This window comes from Eimeria acervulina, genomic scaffold, assembly GCF_000499425.1.
Source record: "Eimeria acervulina Houghton genomic scaffold, Eah_scaff68, whole genome shotgun sequence".
In the NCBI taxonomy this organism is placed as follows: domain Eukaryota; phylum Apicomplexa; class Conoidasida; order Eucoccidiorida; family Eimeriidae; genus Eimeria; species Eimeria acervulina.
The window spans coordinates 52,030-68,211 of NW_013549662.1; the positions used below are offsets into that span (position 1 = coordinate 52,030).

The 16,182-nt window shown below is 50.9% G+C and overlaps 1 protein-coding gene across 1 annotated transcript; it reads right to left on the reverse strand.

Moving 5' to 3' along the window:
* Positions 1-654: 654 nt before the first annotated feature.
* Positions 655-9,977, reverse strand: EAH_00012370 (5'-3' exonuclease, putative; the record flags this gene model as incomplete). Its single annotated transcript, XM_013394713.1, has 21 exons — positions 655-965; positions 1,093-1,152; positions 1,776-2,288; positions 2,508-2,645; positions 2,814-2,988; positions 3,098-3,192; positions 3,319-3,442; positions 3,667-3,774; positions 3,912-4,778; positions 5,060-5,269; positions 5,546-6,328; positions 6,540-6,648; positions 6,789-7,051; positions 7,167-7,325; positions 7,438-7,632; positions 7,807-8,199; positions 8,494-8,579; positions 8,712-8,825; positions 9,133-9,436; positions 9,549-9,691; positions 9,848-9,977. The coding sequence occupies 21 exons, from the start codon at positions 9,975-9,977 to the stop codon at positions 655-657; spliced, it is 5,280 nt and encodes a 1,759-aa protein (XP_013250167.1).
* Positions 9,978-16,182: the final 6,205 nt, after the last annotated feature.

Genomic DNA, 16,182 nt, shown 5'->3' on the forward strand with positions numbered 1-16,182 from the left:
TCAGCGAGCAGCCTCATGGATGCCTAGGCGACCGGATGAAATGCCTCTCGCTTTCTGGAGGCGTCCTTCAGGTCATCTGTCGCTCTGCCTGCTATTCCTGGATTGTACGGAACCTTCTGTGTCCTGTTTCGTGACAGCAACTGCCTGCGTCTCCAGCTGGTCGCGCTCTAGAGATCGACCAGTGGCAGAAGGCCACGCATCCAGCACACGACCCCCAAGATCCTTAAGTCACTGTTCGTGTGAACAACTGAGAACCTGGGGGCCATACTTGTGATCTATACCTTGCTCGCACCCAACATCCATTGTCAAATCAGAACTGCGCTGTTTGAAAAGTTGGCATCTTCCGTGCCAACTGGTGCACATCCTGGGCTTTGATAAGCCAAGTTTACGAAGGACAGCAACCGGCAACCTGCTGTTGTCAAAAGTCATGCGCGCAGAGTGTAAAGGTGGAGTTGCTTCCTCAGAAGGCAGCAGCGCCTTGAACTCCATCATTACTGCCGCTCAAAAAATCTGCAAGCCTTTCCAATGTAACTGAGATAACGAATCTTTTGTCTTCCAAAATCCCACAGGCCGTAGGCCCTCGATGCACCAGAAGACGAAGCGGTGGCAGAAGGCGTAAGACTCGCACACGAATTCATCAGGAAGGTATCCATTTTATGAGTTGGGAGTTGGTCCCTCTGCTTTTAATATTGCAAGTAAAGCCTTCGCCTTTGCCTCGAGTCCTTCCTTCTGCTGCGTCTGAGCAACCGGTGCAGAAGCCTGCTGTTGGTTCGGTATCTGTGGTGGAATTTGCCATAATTGTTGCTGTTGTCTTCTTTGCTGTGATATTTGTGAATGTTGAAAGGAACCATTGGGACAGCCTGCCTTAACTTGCCCAGAAGACGGCGTTTTGCCTCCTCTAAAATTCTGACGTCGGGCCTGCGAAGCTCCCGATGGAACGCGAGTCTGTCTGTGATTCGGCAAGTCTGCAGGACGCAGTGGGCGCCGCTGAACGGCGTCGCGCTGACGTGGCGGTAGCTGGTGGTGCTGCTTCCGTACGCCAGCCTGCTGTCGCACCTGCTGAGGCAACAGAGCACAGTTCTGGGCATCTACCGTTTTGTGATTCACAGAAATTCTCCTTTGGTGCAGAACGCGTGCAGAGGCGTTTCACAGCTGTACACGAGTACGGCACAAACGAATACATGATATGCTATATGCTGCTGGTGCATGGAGGTACTGGGATCTGGAGGCGACCACCAGAAGCTTGCATGTAGCGCAACTACTATGGGCACCAAACGGAATAATATATATACTAACACAAGGATAGCCTCCTGAGGATAATGATAACCACCTTTTATGCACAGGCCCGTCAACTCAATGAGATATGCAAGGGAACAAGGAAGGGGACAAAGAAAGTGGGGCACCGATACGAAGAATAGCAGGTTAGCACAGCGCGTGAGTGTGGAGCAACGGCTGCTGTACTGGGCCAAAAAACCATGGGAGACTATGAGGAGATTAGACCGCAAGCATCTTCACTAGAAGGTTCAGCTATCAACTGACAAGTAATTTATAAACTGTAGCGGCCAGACTCACCTGAGAGCAGAGTGGCAGCCAATGGCTTGCAGGACAAAGGAGAATCCGGAGGGTTTCAATGCTTCCGTTTCCGTCCGACGCTCCTGTAAAAATGAAAAGTCGTGAAGTATAATTATGCCCAACGAGAGGAACGTAGTGGAGTACTGACGAAGCTTATGATTAACAACTGCACCTATGGCAGCTTGCAGCTGGTGGCAGCTTACCCAAACAGGGCTCGTCCAGTAGCACCTCAATGCACAGGTCCTCGAGGAAATCCATTTGCTTCTGAAACAGTGTCACTCTTTCCGCTGCACTGATCTGAGAGTTTATAAATTCCGCATCCTCCTCAACGAGAATTGCTTCCCCCTGCTGACCTTGTTTCAAACTGAGCCCTCTGAAGTTCAACCGCTTTTTGAGTGTAAGATTTATTACGACAGCATCCACGTAAGCGGCACCTCTCATGCGCGGAAGGGGTGCCGAACCGTGTCTTAGTCCGCCTCGCGAGACTGGCCTATCTGCAGTAGAACTGCGTGTAGTCTCGCCGCTTGCGTATTTGCATTTAATGTTGCAGCTGCCGAACTTTGACGCAAAGCCGCAGGCAGTCCCACGAGAGCCTTGACGAACAGACCCGCGGAACCGGGCATAGGCCATGCGCTGCCCCAGATGGGCCATTACCGTATATATAAATCTATATTCCCCATCCGCCACCTGTTGGACTGTATGTAGACGCAAGAATTCTGAATAAACAGAGAACATCGTAGCAACAAAAGCACGATCCGGTGTAGACAAAAAGCACACGCGCTTTAGTTGGCCGTGAGGCAGTCGCAGCCGTGAGGCAGTCGCAGAACTTCACAAGACCAGAGAAAACATCCTGCTGAACAGCATTAGCTTTCGAAGGCGCCCAATTTGCAGAGCATGCACAACCAAACCACGCCATATATTCGTAAATGCCATACTGGATACGATGTGCTTCTGAATCGTTAGCAGGTCTGCTGCTGGGACGCAGCTGGCCACGTCCGCACGAAACACAACCGAGCGGGCGGCGGCCAGCCCCGAACTCAATGCGTTCCGCTCATCATCCAACGCCCTGTACGCTGAACGAAAATGCACCGAAAGAACTCGAGAGCAATCACTACATCTTCGTCTCGCTGCAGCTTACAGAACTGTCGCAACTTGCAAATGGGCTTCGCATATAGCGCACTGTTCATAGTGCGCGGCCTGGAAAACGTGGCTCTTCGCACAATCAATGCACTAAAACCCACTTGAATTCGGTAACCAAGCATATTCAGTGGTCACTGCTTTCGCGCTGCGAGAGGCTGACTGCGCCGCCATCGACGCCAAACGAGATGCCAAAAATGCGGCGTCTGGCAGTCCACGGAAGACATCAGCGGCCTTCAGGTGGCAGCTCGCCGAAAAGTTCCCATGATGATTACCAACCTGAAGACGCACATGCGTTTGTAACGCGTGCCTTTTAGAATTGGCACCCATCTGGGAACTCCCATGGCTGGATATCAGATGCACACAGACTGACTGGGCAGATGCTCACCAAATCGAGTGCGTGCCCAAAAGTAGGAAACGCCTGCACAAGTTGCTTTCCGAGTTCAACTGCACGGCTAGTGAAGAGGTGAGAGCTGCAGCGAGCTGCCCACAGCATCAAAACAGCAAGTTGTACAGCGCTTTGAGGATCACGTGTTGCACCTGCCAGCAAGCCCATTCATTGCCAGAACTTCTGGAATACCTCCTGCGACTCCAGCGATTTTAGCATACAGTCAATATGAAATGTCGTACATCGCTGATGGCCAGGCAAGTTAAGCCACGGCAAGGAAAACCTGACAACGTAGGCAGGCTTGCGCGTCCTCTTCGTGAAGATGGCTATATGAAGGCCGCAGTCCTGCAGATTAGGAAGGACATGGAGAGTACAGTCGCAGAGTAGCAAAATATCCTCTAGCTGAACCACTACTAAGTACAACATGATACTGAATACTGCGGATCGTCTGCCTTCTAACCACCCTAGAGCAAACCCCCGAAGTATCCCTTCATCCTACTGGTAGATGGCTGAAATGGGCAAGTTCGTGACACTGCGCCGACACAGCGATTCCTTGCTAAACGACTTACATATAGATTCTCCCCCTCCTTGATGAACACAGAGGAAAAGATTTGGAATGCAGCGAAAGGAGTAACACCCATCAGCTCTGCTGCCTCTTCCAAGGAGTAAACCCTTTCCTGCATCACCAAAACAGTTTCGCCTTAATGCAGTCTACAATGCCCACGCGAACCCCAGTATGTCAATAACTACACGCTTTGTGCAACCTTCGAAAGTCGTGAAGGGAAAGTTGACGCACTGTGCTGGTTGCACAGACCGCACTGCATGCTTTATCTAGGTCCTCCTGAAATCCAAGGGGTTCTTCTCGCCACGATGAAATGCGGACACACAGATGCGAATCCTCCCTGGTGGGAGAACTTTCCAGCACACCGGCGGCACCGAGAAACAACTGCTGTTCTCCGTTTGGCGCGATACAAAAAACATCATCTCCGGCCTTCCACCGGATCTTCCTGTGGGCTTCAACCGCATCGATCACTTCCTGGTGGCACTGCTGCATGCTTTCCAGGAGGGTATTCGACGGCGTCGCAAGGAGTGGGAAAAGGCGGAAAACTGTTTCCGATCCGTATCGAAAATGTACGCAAGCAGTGGACTTCCCCTCGTGCGAATTGGAACCAGCAGCGTTGCCGCTGCTGCTGCTCATCGAGTGCATATCGATTAATTTTTCTTCCATCACAATATCCTCTACTGGACGCAATTCAACAAGAAGGGTGGAAAGACCACTCTGCGGGTGATATGCGCGGGACAGCTGCTGTTGGTTTTTACCTGCAAGCGCCGAAGTCACGTCCAGTGCAAGGTGCCGCAGCTGCTGCTCGAGAGACTGCTGTGGCGTACATCTCGGCTTTGCATCCTCGTCGGTGCCGCCTAGGACCTGTTGGTCCGGATCCCAGTAAGGCGCGGTCTTTAGCGCGTCCTCAGCAACCTGCTCTGTTACGCTCTTTGCACTGTATTGCGCAAAGTAGAAGCCTTCCACCTCGTCCGTCACAGCAATGCCCTGTTCCCGCAGGCGGCGCTTCTCCGTCTCCACCTCCTGCAACTGTTCCATAGGGTCACTGGGGAAATCAGCACTCTGCGCTTTGCTGCCGAAATCTAGAGGAATGTAAAAAGTAGGATGCCACACAGCAACCTGTAGCCGCAACATACCACGACCGTACCTACCCACCAGTTGAAAATATTATGAACGAGTAGGCAATAATTCAGTGCCCATGGAAAGTCACAATAAATGGTCACGATGGATAAACACTATGGTTACTAGACACCGCTACGGTGCCCAATCGTTACTGATACTTCGTCGCTGCATTCCCGTCGTTCTTGAGAAGGCTGTTTTACAGCAAAAGTTCTCATACTGTTTAACAGTACCTAAGTGCGCAAGCTGGACCAGGGAAAAACCAAGAAATGCAAGCTCACCGGAGTGGCCAGCTTTACAAAAGGGTAGTCGTAGAGAACAAATCTGCTGTTGAGCAGTTTATTCAGCGTGTCCTTTGGTTTTAGCAAGTTAACAATGCTCGATGTAGACCCTCGAAGCAGCGCTTCCCTCGAAAATGGCATCACGCTCAGCACCACGGACTGGTTAACTGACACGCGCTTGAACACCTTGACCCCTGTCCCACGGTGCCACTGAAATACGCAATCCCGAATCAGCACCAATGCACATATGAGCTCTTGGAAATCAGTGGGACAAAGTGTGGGCAACCGCTTTACTCAAGTGCTCTAAGCAGGCAGCAAAATGATATGCTGTTGCAGCTGTAGAGTAGAGTAGACCGGTGCGCGCCTAACACAAACAGTCGGTGGAATGAAGATTTCCGCTAGGCAGGGGCACGCACTGCAAATCACCCAGAAACCTCGATGGTACATGTGATCACGGAACTTGTTAGCAAGCGCAGTCTTGCTCACGGCGATGCATTTAGAGTGAAGCGAAGGGGTCAAAACAGCGGCAGCTGGCGATGCTCCAGGAAGGGGAGCCGTTGGGAAGAGTAGTTCATTCCCCCTAGGGGAAAGGTTCGGTAGCGGCGGCAGACTAACTGGGGGGTCGCGCAGCTGTCGCACTGAAGACAAATCTGTACACTGTAGAGCCCAGCGCAACTTCGTCACGTACGCCTCGACTGCATCCTTGATGTTCACCTGGGAGGATGGTGAAGGGATAGGAATCGTCGGTCTGACGATCCTAAGGACGCCTACAATTTTGGCCAGCTCCAAGCGAGCAGCCAATAGAGGTGGCAAGACAAGAACCTCCTCCTCCACCACGCAACTGTCTACCACGTCAGGAAAAGCCCAGGGAAGAGTTGAAGGGAAGATGCGAATTTCCCGCTGTTCACCTCCCCTGGGTACGTTCTCCTGAATGGAACTGTTAATACGGCTGAGAAGGCGTGGAATGTCCAATACGACGCCAAGACTCCTATGTATAATTTTGGTTTTAAAGAAGAAGCACTCACGCTCATATACAGGGTCGAGGGAAGCCAGCTGGCCATGCTCGCAATTGCCCGAGTCTTTATCACTTAGTAAGAGACCATGCTGTCTCCAGCTCTGCTCATTTTCCTCCCTCATAAGCAGCACGACTTTCCCGGTCTCATTTCGCTTCAGCACTTCTGGGGGGAGCTTCTCCAGAAGAGGAAAAACAACGCTCTCAAGCACCGCTTCATCCACGAACGGCAGCAGCGTCACACCCCCCCACGGGACCTGCAGAGCATCATGGTAGGGAACATGCAGCAGAGACACAAAGCAAGCACTCTCATACCAAACACAGCAAGGCAGCCCAGCATGCATAACTCTAGAAGGAGTAGGCCGAATCGGTTGGCCTGGTGCTACTTTGCCCACTTGTCGGGCAGCCAACAGGAAATCAACAGACTACGGAGTGGAGGCAATTTACTCAGATAAAATAGGAACTTACCTTCACGCCCTCCATGTCGATTTCGAAGTCTTTCGGAAAGAAAGGTGCAAGCTGTGGAGGGGGGTCGGTCAGTATGTGCCTTAGCTGGGGAGGCAGTAATTCAGCCGACCTGAGAAAGCATCACCCAGCTAGTCTGATGGCGCTTAAGCTGGCGATCTTTAACCGAGAGGAGGGGTGCAAAGGGCACGGTGGGCGGGGTGGGTGGGGAGGGGGGGAGAGGGTTCTCTCCAGTGGAGTCCTCCTACTCACTGAGGCGGCAAGATTGACAAGAGTTGCATGAACGGCGAATACGGCTCCCCGCTAGGCAATGGGATGGTACGGTCTATAAGATATGAAAGGTCCCCGCAGCGCTCGTCTGCGCCTGTGCCTGTGAAATTCACTGTCTGCGTATCTGGAAACGACGGTCTGAACACGTCGCAGTCGAGCACGTCCCGCAGGAAGGGAGCGTAGTGGTAAGAGTAATACCACCTCCACCCACTCGCGTCGGGGCCTCGGAAGTAGTAGAATGCAACCTGGATGCAAAGACGCAGAAAAGTTGGCCTAACTTTAAAAAATCAGGAGCAACTACCACGGAAACCGTCCAGCTACTCATGCGCCACAAGCGAGGCAGCCCACGCCGCTGCGTACCCACTGGAGCCCTTCCAGATACCTTCGGCACAAGTGCTGCAGCTCCCTTCGGCCGCTTTCCGTGTGAAGTGAGAAGCCAAGTTTCCGTTCATAAAATTTTGCACGGTATGCTGTGCACGAGTCCCCACCAAGGACGTCAGGCATCTTCAGTTGCGCATCCTGCAACAATGGAAACCTCGCCAGCTCCCAGCTTTCCCATCCAAGATGAGCGAGAATTAGAGACGCTGAAAAGAAGGCAACAAAAGTAAGTGCTTGATGGGCCAAAGCATACCTCTCCCGCCTTCTTTCTCATGATCCACTGCAAGTCTGCGGCCTTGCCTGCAACCTTGTAGTCTTCCACAGTTTCTACAAATAGCTTGAGAAATATGTACAAATTAAGGAGATTCAACTGGCCACACCTTCCGACAAGCCACGGGCCATCCACTGGCGTTTTGCTTGTTACGGATGCGGCCAGTCCGCGATACTCCTGAAGCGACAACGTGCAGCAAAGATGGAAGAAACACGCTATACGCAAAGTGTAAAAGCGGCTTATGAACGCCTAAGCAATAGCAAGAACGAGATGGTGGAGAACGTTAAGAAGAGCAGGCGCAAATCAGCTGCTCATGGAGCAGGATACAGCCTCAATTCAACGAATACCTACAGCTAAGAAACGCCCGTAGCACAGGATCATACTATCGAGCCCCTTTTCCCCAATGTCTGTGGAAAACGTATGCGGCAGGAAGTCGTTTCCCGCCAAGAAGCAGAAGATGACAAAGTCGTCAATAGCACGCTCTGTCTCGCATGGACAGGAGAGCATCTTATCGACGCGACGGTTCAAACTTCCCTCCGATGAAGACTGCTGCGATACTCCATCTGGCTCATTTAACTTGACCCTGCCTCCTGGTGAAAAAGGCTGCCCGTGGGCAGTTCCACGGTCCTTGAATGCAATCTGTTCTTGGCTGTAGTCTATCTTCGCCGGCAACAGATCCACCGATAAGTATTCGCGCACCAATGAGATGTGCAAGAGTTGAAGCTTCTCCGGTTCACGCAACATCTGCCACAAAGGAAAGGAAAACCGCAAGAAAGGAAAGCCGCACTGACAACCTGTGGTCGGGCCACCTTCACGCTATTCTAAAGCTATAATACTTCTCTTCTCCCCGTTTTAGGGATCTTTCAATCAAGTCTCTTAACGTCCCAGTACGCGACGGTATTGCAGGGCAAGGAAGGCACTCTGGAACACCTAGCTTGTGGAGAGGCCACTTGGGCTACTGCTTACAGTTCACTACTGCGAGAGTAAGTAACAACGGAAAGCACGAGAGCAGTAGAGGCAACAGCAAAAGGAACGCACCCTATCTGCCGCATCGACTGTGGTGGGACGGCCGAAGACGACTTCTTCCCTCAGCAACGCAAACTGTGGTTCGTGGGACGCAAGGGCTGCGAATGCGTGTATGCACACGCAAGACAAGTCTTTGCTCATGTGCCCACTTTATCAGCTTAAATATGTGGGTCTGCGAACAGTCTATAACGTGACTGACAGCGAGCTGCAGGCATGTGGTACTGACTTACACAGCATGATCAAATCAGCGTCAAGCCCGTACAAGCAATGTCGCGTGTTCGGGTCCGCACTACCAGCGGCCTTACAGCACCGTAGGTAGGCCATGATTTTGTGCTCCCCTTCGCCTGTGCAAAATGACAACGCCAGTAGTCTCTACATATGAAGGAGTAGTTGCTGTACACCGGCGAGAGCAGCAGCCCCTGACAACGGGAACACGCTATCAAGCACCATTTGAAAAAAAACGCTAGTTTCGCAACTGTTTCATCTCCCTTTGAATTCTAGACCACTAAATGCAGCCTAGCCATGCGAATTTGCTAAGTAACTCCATAAGCCGCGACCCTCTGTGGATGCCTGCTATGGCAGTGGGGGCCCCTGAATCCCTGCCCTCAACGATTCACGCAGCAAATGAAGCAAATCAGGCCAAGCACTTACCGGGGACATCCGGACCTGATAGGAGCACTTTCAAGCCCCTCCACCTTGCATCTTCTTGAAATTTTTTCTCGCAGTAAAAACGAAGGTGACGGAAGAATGAGGCCATGAACTCTGTCCCCGGAGAAATGCAATTACTGTCGAAACTTTTCCCGGATATACCTCCCGTCCCAAACGGAACACTGGACAACTGCTCGCCCGCTCCTTGAGCTGCTGCTTGGACCCCGTTTGCTGTCGCACGTTGCTGCTTGGCCTGCATTACTGCGGCCTCCTGCGCAGTCTTGGCGGCTCTGTAACGGCGAGCACGCTGAGCCACAGTAGCAAGGTGAAACACCTACAACACTACAAAAATCCGTTCAAACTCCCACATACGCCTGCGATGCTTATCCACCGCCACATCAATGCAGACCACACTGTACCTGCTGGTTCATCTTTGCACGGGGGGCAACTCCATCAGCCGCCAAATACAGAAGCTTGCGAGGGGAAATCGTCGAAACCACCAGATCTAAGAGGGCAAAAACAGACTGCCACATCAAGTCCTCGTTTGCATGGAGCATCCCTCCTGAAAACAAACCAGATAAACATCGGAGGCCATCTGAATGCAACGTTAAGCCGCCCCCCTACCCAAAGGCAGTGTAGCGAAGTAGGTGCGTCAAGGCACACAGCAGCATTTCCTCCTTCGTCTGGGAGAGGAGGTACTTTCCTGAATTTCCATGGCTACAGTTGTGAAGGATTCCATTCAAGTCCAGATACAAGTTATCGAAGGTCGGGATGGAGGAGGCGCCAATCTTCTCGTTAATGAGCGGGTAGCGCTCAGAAAGCCACCGATAAAATCTGCCTATCCCCATTTTCTCTTAAGCAGTGAGGGAGGTTCAGCCGACGCGTTCGGTCAACAACGAAGACCTGTAGTCCGTCCCCACCAACAAACAAACTCCTAGTAGCCCTCTCTGGATGGCCCACAGTGCTTCATGTTCAATGCGTTGAAGAGCATCGACACAGGCAAGCGAATAGTACGAAGAACACCAATTCCAGCTGCGAACAGCAAAAATATTGAGGCTCGTGCTCCTAGAAGAAGAAAGTGCAGAATGAACTTGTCAGTTGCAGTGCAGCTCTGGTCTTCAACTGAACACCGGCAGGAACAAATACACCACAGAAAAATATTAACAGCTCCTCCCCTAACCAGTTATATCAACAAGCACCTTCGCGAAGCTAGAAGGCAGATATTTGTGGCGAACTGCGCAGGTGAGGCAGCAATTGTTCAAACAGCAGCAGCTGCGTCTGAACCCAATGGCTCACATAAGTAAGCAGTCAGTGAGCACTGTCAGGCCAAAGTTGCCGGGGTAACAGTAATATTAGCCCTCCTTTATTCCCATGGGGTGAAACTGAAAACAACTGAAGGTGCAGTGTTGGATACAAATGCCAAGCACACATTCATGTGCTTCCGTTGAGAGTCCTCACTGCACGACGGTTGCCTCCACTGCATATTATTATGATTATGAATCCTTCGGAGGCAAAGCGTCAGCTAATTGCATTTACAGGCTTCACTGGATGCCTATGAAGGCGTATGCGATTCCTTCCAGAAGGCTGCAATGCATTGCCCGGCACTACCAGGAGCCAGCAAGTTGGGGAGAAATGCCAGGAACCGCAACAAGAAGAGGGATCACAAGCAAATTATATCCTATAGTGAGAAACTATAGGCATACTCTCCGTGGGCCCACCATCGCGAACAAGGCACGAGTCCTGTCGTCTGGGGCTGGACCAACCAAGGCGAAGGGCCGGGAGCAAGGAGAAATTTTCCCTTAGCGTCAGCACCTACTGTTTAGTTTAAATTCTTTAAAACCCTTTTCTAGACACGAAGGGCGAGCTTTTCTTATGGTGGTGCGGCGCCCACATACCACAGAGAATGCCCATCAAGGATGTTGCATGGCTGTAGCATGGTGTGTGTGGTGTTGTTCGGCGTATTTCTCCTCGCGTGAAAGGTGGTAATAATAGGCCAAGTAAGTGTTTAACATTTTCCCACAGGGTCTGTTCACTCAGCAAGGGGGACTTGCCTGTGCACGCTTGTGGCGTTGCCCTACTGGACTGTTTGCGGCACGCTGAGTGACAACTCATGGCATTCCGTCTCTTCTCGACAGCAGCCAAAGGCTTTTGGGCCGCTGTGCGCAGGATGGCTTGGGACTGGTAGGGGGGTAAAGCGACTTTGGAAGTTGTATTGCACGGCACGAGGGTCATCTGCTAAGTTCGAAGGCATTGGGCACACGTAGCATGGTTCATCGGTGGAGGTGTTAGCAACGGTTCCCATCCACATAGCAGCCCAGTCTGATCAATAGCACAGAGTAGTTGCGAAGGGGCTTTGCAAAGCACCTTCGCAAGTTTGGATACTCATCCAGTAGCTTTTGTCAAAGGTTCAGACCTTCTTCCCCTCTCGCACAGAGGAGATGGATCAGGGGCTCTGCCCTATGGTGTGGAAGGGACTAAGTGCTGGGAGCCTCGTCGCATTGGAATGAACGCAGTTTATGCTTCCCATTTAGCTGGCAATGCCTTTACAGCACTTTACAGCAAAAGCAGTGCATGAAGACTGAATCCGCCACGGCCAGGCGCCCAGATGCAGCAAACGTTGCGGGCAATGTCGGAGTTTCTTGCTTCCCTAGATTTGTACTTTTCAATTTCAAAGTGCGCCAGAAGGGCTATAGTTGGTATTGGCGATTCCTTTATCGGAAGGGGATGCACGACAGCGGTGGGTATATCCAAGCCACAGTAGCACTTTTCCGCAGCTCGTCTGCGCTAGGGAAGCTTTCCGAGATGTGTTGCGGCGCACGTTTATGCCCAAGTCGACAAGGGAACAGGCAATCTCAAAAACGAGAAAGCACACACAAAGGAAGCTATGGATGGAAGGCTACATCGAGAAGCATCATGAAAAGAAGTCCAACGGCGGACTCGGTAGACCGAAGGTGTCCCCTGGAGACAAGCAATCGGTTACCGCCTGAGCCGTAGCGTGGGAAATAAGGGGTAGAACTGTTGAGCTTGCAGAGATGATTGAAAACTCACTCGTCCAAATGAGAAGAAAACGCCCCTACTGCTGCCTTAAGTGAGAAGGAAGAACGCGGGTTTGGAAATAACCCAAATGTAGAGCCTATGGATATCGGGACTGTGAATGCTCGCCCCGCCGAGAAAGAGGTAGGAGGCGTCAACCGACAGCAGCGAGAGGTCGGCACTTAAAAAGCCGGGGAGAATTCCCGAGCGGCGCGCATGCTTCTTTCGCAATGAACATTGCCACGTAATTTCAGATTAAAACAGGTATGAAAGGAGCGGAGAAACTGGAGCAGCTACATTAGGAGCACCGCCACCTGGAGAACAGACGAAGCGATCAGGGAGACACTGCGGCCCCGTGTGACATGCGGCACAGTGATGGACTGTATGAAGTAACACCCCCACTTGCAGGTCCGTCTTTAGTAAGCTCTGTGCTCATCCAGATTCTTATGAGTGATTAGGAGTTGCTAACGTCGCTTGGCACAGGCTGCCAAGCTTATCGGGTATCTGAAACTACGGCAAGGAACGGGAACATACCTCATACCTGTCTATGCGTTTGCACAGTCTCTGCGACTATGCTTTGCGGATGGAAGACATGACACCAGAATGGGGAGGACGCCAGTAGTTTTGAAGGAAACCTTAGGGAGAACAGTTGACTATTTTTCGGTTTGTAATGTTGTTTGCAGAATCCTTTTGCTACTAGGCAATTTTATGCATGAGGGTGCATAGCGTGGGGTTGGTTGTGCGCAGTACGGTACTACCAAGCGGAGCGAGGCTCCTAGATCTTACCTGCAAATCATTGTGAATTGCCAAACAGCCCAAGAATAAGCATACGAGCTCGCTAAAGCAGCTGAGCTCCGCTCCCGTTCCCGGGCATCCTGTGCACAACCGCCCAATGGTGCGTAGCCCTGCAGAGGAGCGGTCCTGCGATGAATTGCAGCGCACCTTGTTACAACTAGCACTGCACGGCAACACCGCTTGCAAGTTCAATCAAAACCCCCCTTGATGAATGTACTAACACTGCGGGCTCTTGGCTCTTGTTGAATACCCTCATGGCCGTCAGTATGTAGCCGCATTCAAGTAGAACCGTTTGAGCTTGCCCCGGGACATCAAACTGCGCCGGCGCGGGTCAGCAGGAGCCTCAAAACAGGAATAGGCGCACCGGTGTGTGCTATCTGGCTATGCTAAATGCGGAACAAAAAAAACACTGAATTTGAATTTGAATGCAGTTCCTGAGGCGCGGGACACGTAATTTCCGGCTCGCGACAGATGCAGATTCCGCCAGTTCTGCCCTGGGTCTCATAGTTCATACAGAAGAGCAACTTCGACGAATATATATAATAAGTGCAGAATGAACGAACACACCACCTCACGCCCTACCCGGGATAGGATAGGGCAGACTATTAAGCGTGGAAAGGACCCCCTTCTTAAGACGCCACCAAACATATATCCACATAAAAAACCTGGGTAGGGATTACGATGTAGAATGCAACTGTTCATTATACGCCATTTTTATCAGCAAATTAGAAGCAAAGCCTTTGCAGCGATGGCTGTCTTCGGAAGAGGACGCCCTCTGAAATATGCTCACAGTGTGCAGCTTGTCCACGTGCACGCTGGCACCATTAGCGGCACAACTGGTATTATTCAGACACTTCTAAGGCAAATACGGCTTGAAAATTTAGGGGGGTTAGTTGTAGGCTGGGGAGAAAGTCAAAGAATTGGACATAGCAACTCATCGTCTTCGCCCGGATCACCGGGCGATCGTTTGCTAATTTTAGCGCTGTTAATATTCTGAAGGGCCAATTCATAGAGAACTCAGCCTAATGAATATTCAGTGAATCCCTAAGGAGCCCTTTTTGGTGGATTCGTTCTGCGGTGTATGTGCACTCTGTCATGGCGTCACCGCATTGGGTCGACAAAAGTGAGGCCGTTGTGCATCGGGGATGGTGGAGAGTCCCATTTGAATTGTTGTTCTTGTGTGCTTCTACAATTAATATTTTGTGAGACGAATACGGAATACTGTAGGGTGGTTTATTAGCGTTTTATTGTTTTCGAGCTTTCGGCTTGTGCTGTGCACGTCGGCCAAATAAGCCCGTACTTTCGGTGGGGGAGCGGCGGCATTTTTTTCCCGTTGGGCTCTACTCTAAGGTAGAATTGATTGATAGAGGAGGTTAAAATCCACCTTTTGGGTAATACTGCACGTAAATACGGTGTAGTGCTTCCTTCCTGGTTGGGCTCTGTCGTGGTTTACAGCCCGACGCGAGTTTGCTTTCTGGCAGAGTCAGCTATTAGATGAAGCGGCAACATGTGGATCTTGACTGTGCTTCTGTTGCTCCACCTAATCACTCCAGGCGTTGCTAGTGAGGAGGCCACCGCCCCTTCCGCTCTTCCCCCCTTCTTCAGGCAGGGAGAGATGACAAGCAACAGCAGCAGCAGCGGTTCTCTTGTCTCTGGATCTGTGTCTCCGGAGGACCGGTTCCCACAGACTAGCGTGGGCTTCTACTTACTGAGAATGAGACGGAGGAATAACGAAAAGCAGCAGGAAATGCCCGCTGGTCCCAGAAACATCGACTGGGCTGCCATCTTAGAGAGTCTGAAGAACTCAGCGGCGCAGCAGTCGACGGCGACACCGCCAGGGACGCCCCCAGGGGAATCTTGAATCTTGAATTTTAACCATGAATGTTTAACGCTGAATCTGTAATGGGTATGCTCCGGAGGGGACACAAAGTACTGTTCCCTGCTGGGTGCTGCAGCATCAGTTGGGCTAGGGAGATATCTCTGCAGCTTTTTTTTTCTTTACATCCTCCGGCTCAGCTGTACTTGCACCTGCCGCAGGCTAGCCAAATAACGACAGCTCTACCGCAGGAAACTGGCCTACAGCGTGAGGGTTCAGGTCGCCTGCTGCAAGAACACCGCGGCAGCACTTTTAATATGTGCCACCTTTTATCTGCTTATGCTCCTGCTGCAGCACTGCTTCTGCTCTGCGTCAATGCGGCTGCTGCTCTGTTTCAATGCGGCTGCTGCAGTGCTGCAGGGCTGCTTCTGCTGGGCTGCAGCGGGGAAGTTGGCTGGTGCAGTGAACGATTTAGTGTGCATGTACGCATGCGGGAGCCTTGAATAAGGTTTGTTGCCCTATTAGGCTTAATTAAGGCATGCGAAAGACTGAGAGATATGGCGTATTTGCCGATATCTCCAGTTTTGTTAATGTTTTTGGTTTTCATATGGTGTAGCTGCTGCTGCCTCTGTAGCCGCTACTTCCTCTGGTAGCTGCTGCTGCCTCTGTAGCTGCTGCAAGCAATTCGTTGCTGGCGGTGTTTAGTTGGTGTTGCAGTTGTGAACAAAGTTTTCCTTCTTCGACGCCGCACCGAAGGGGGCTGGCGGCAGTCTTTCAGAGCTCCCCTCTCCCGTTCATTATTTAAGTCTCTTATACGCTGCATCAACGCATGCTTGCACGCCTGCATGCACGCATACATGTGCTAGTTGCAGCTGTTGTATATATAGACGCAAGGCTCTACTAGTAGGGTATGAATAGTTGCAAACCTAGAGGCTGAAGACCAGATAATGCAGACTTTGCATTCTCACAGTTGAACCAGAGGTTTTCTGCGTTGACGTACTCGCGCATAAGCTGAGACGGGAATGCATTTGTGTATGTATAAATAATACTTAAAAATACCTAATGTATACCACTATATATAGAGATGTATCTATCCGTACCTATTGCCGCGTATGTTTAAATACGTACATAGACGTTGTGTATTCGTAAGTATTCATATGCGCACGTATATACGTATTTAAAATATAGGTGTATAATATATTGAGGCCTTGATCTGAGGATCAGGTACTTCACATAGCAGTGTAGGCACAAGAGGCAAAAGAATGTGGGGCAATACTTCAGATGATTTGTGGCCTGTAGTAACGTACGTGCATCCATATGTATTCATATGCGTACGTATATATGTTTGATATATATATATATATATATACTATATACATAATATATACACATATATATATATATATATA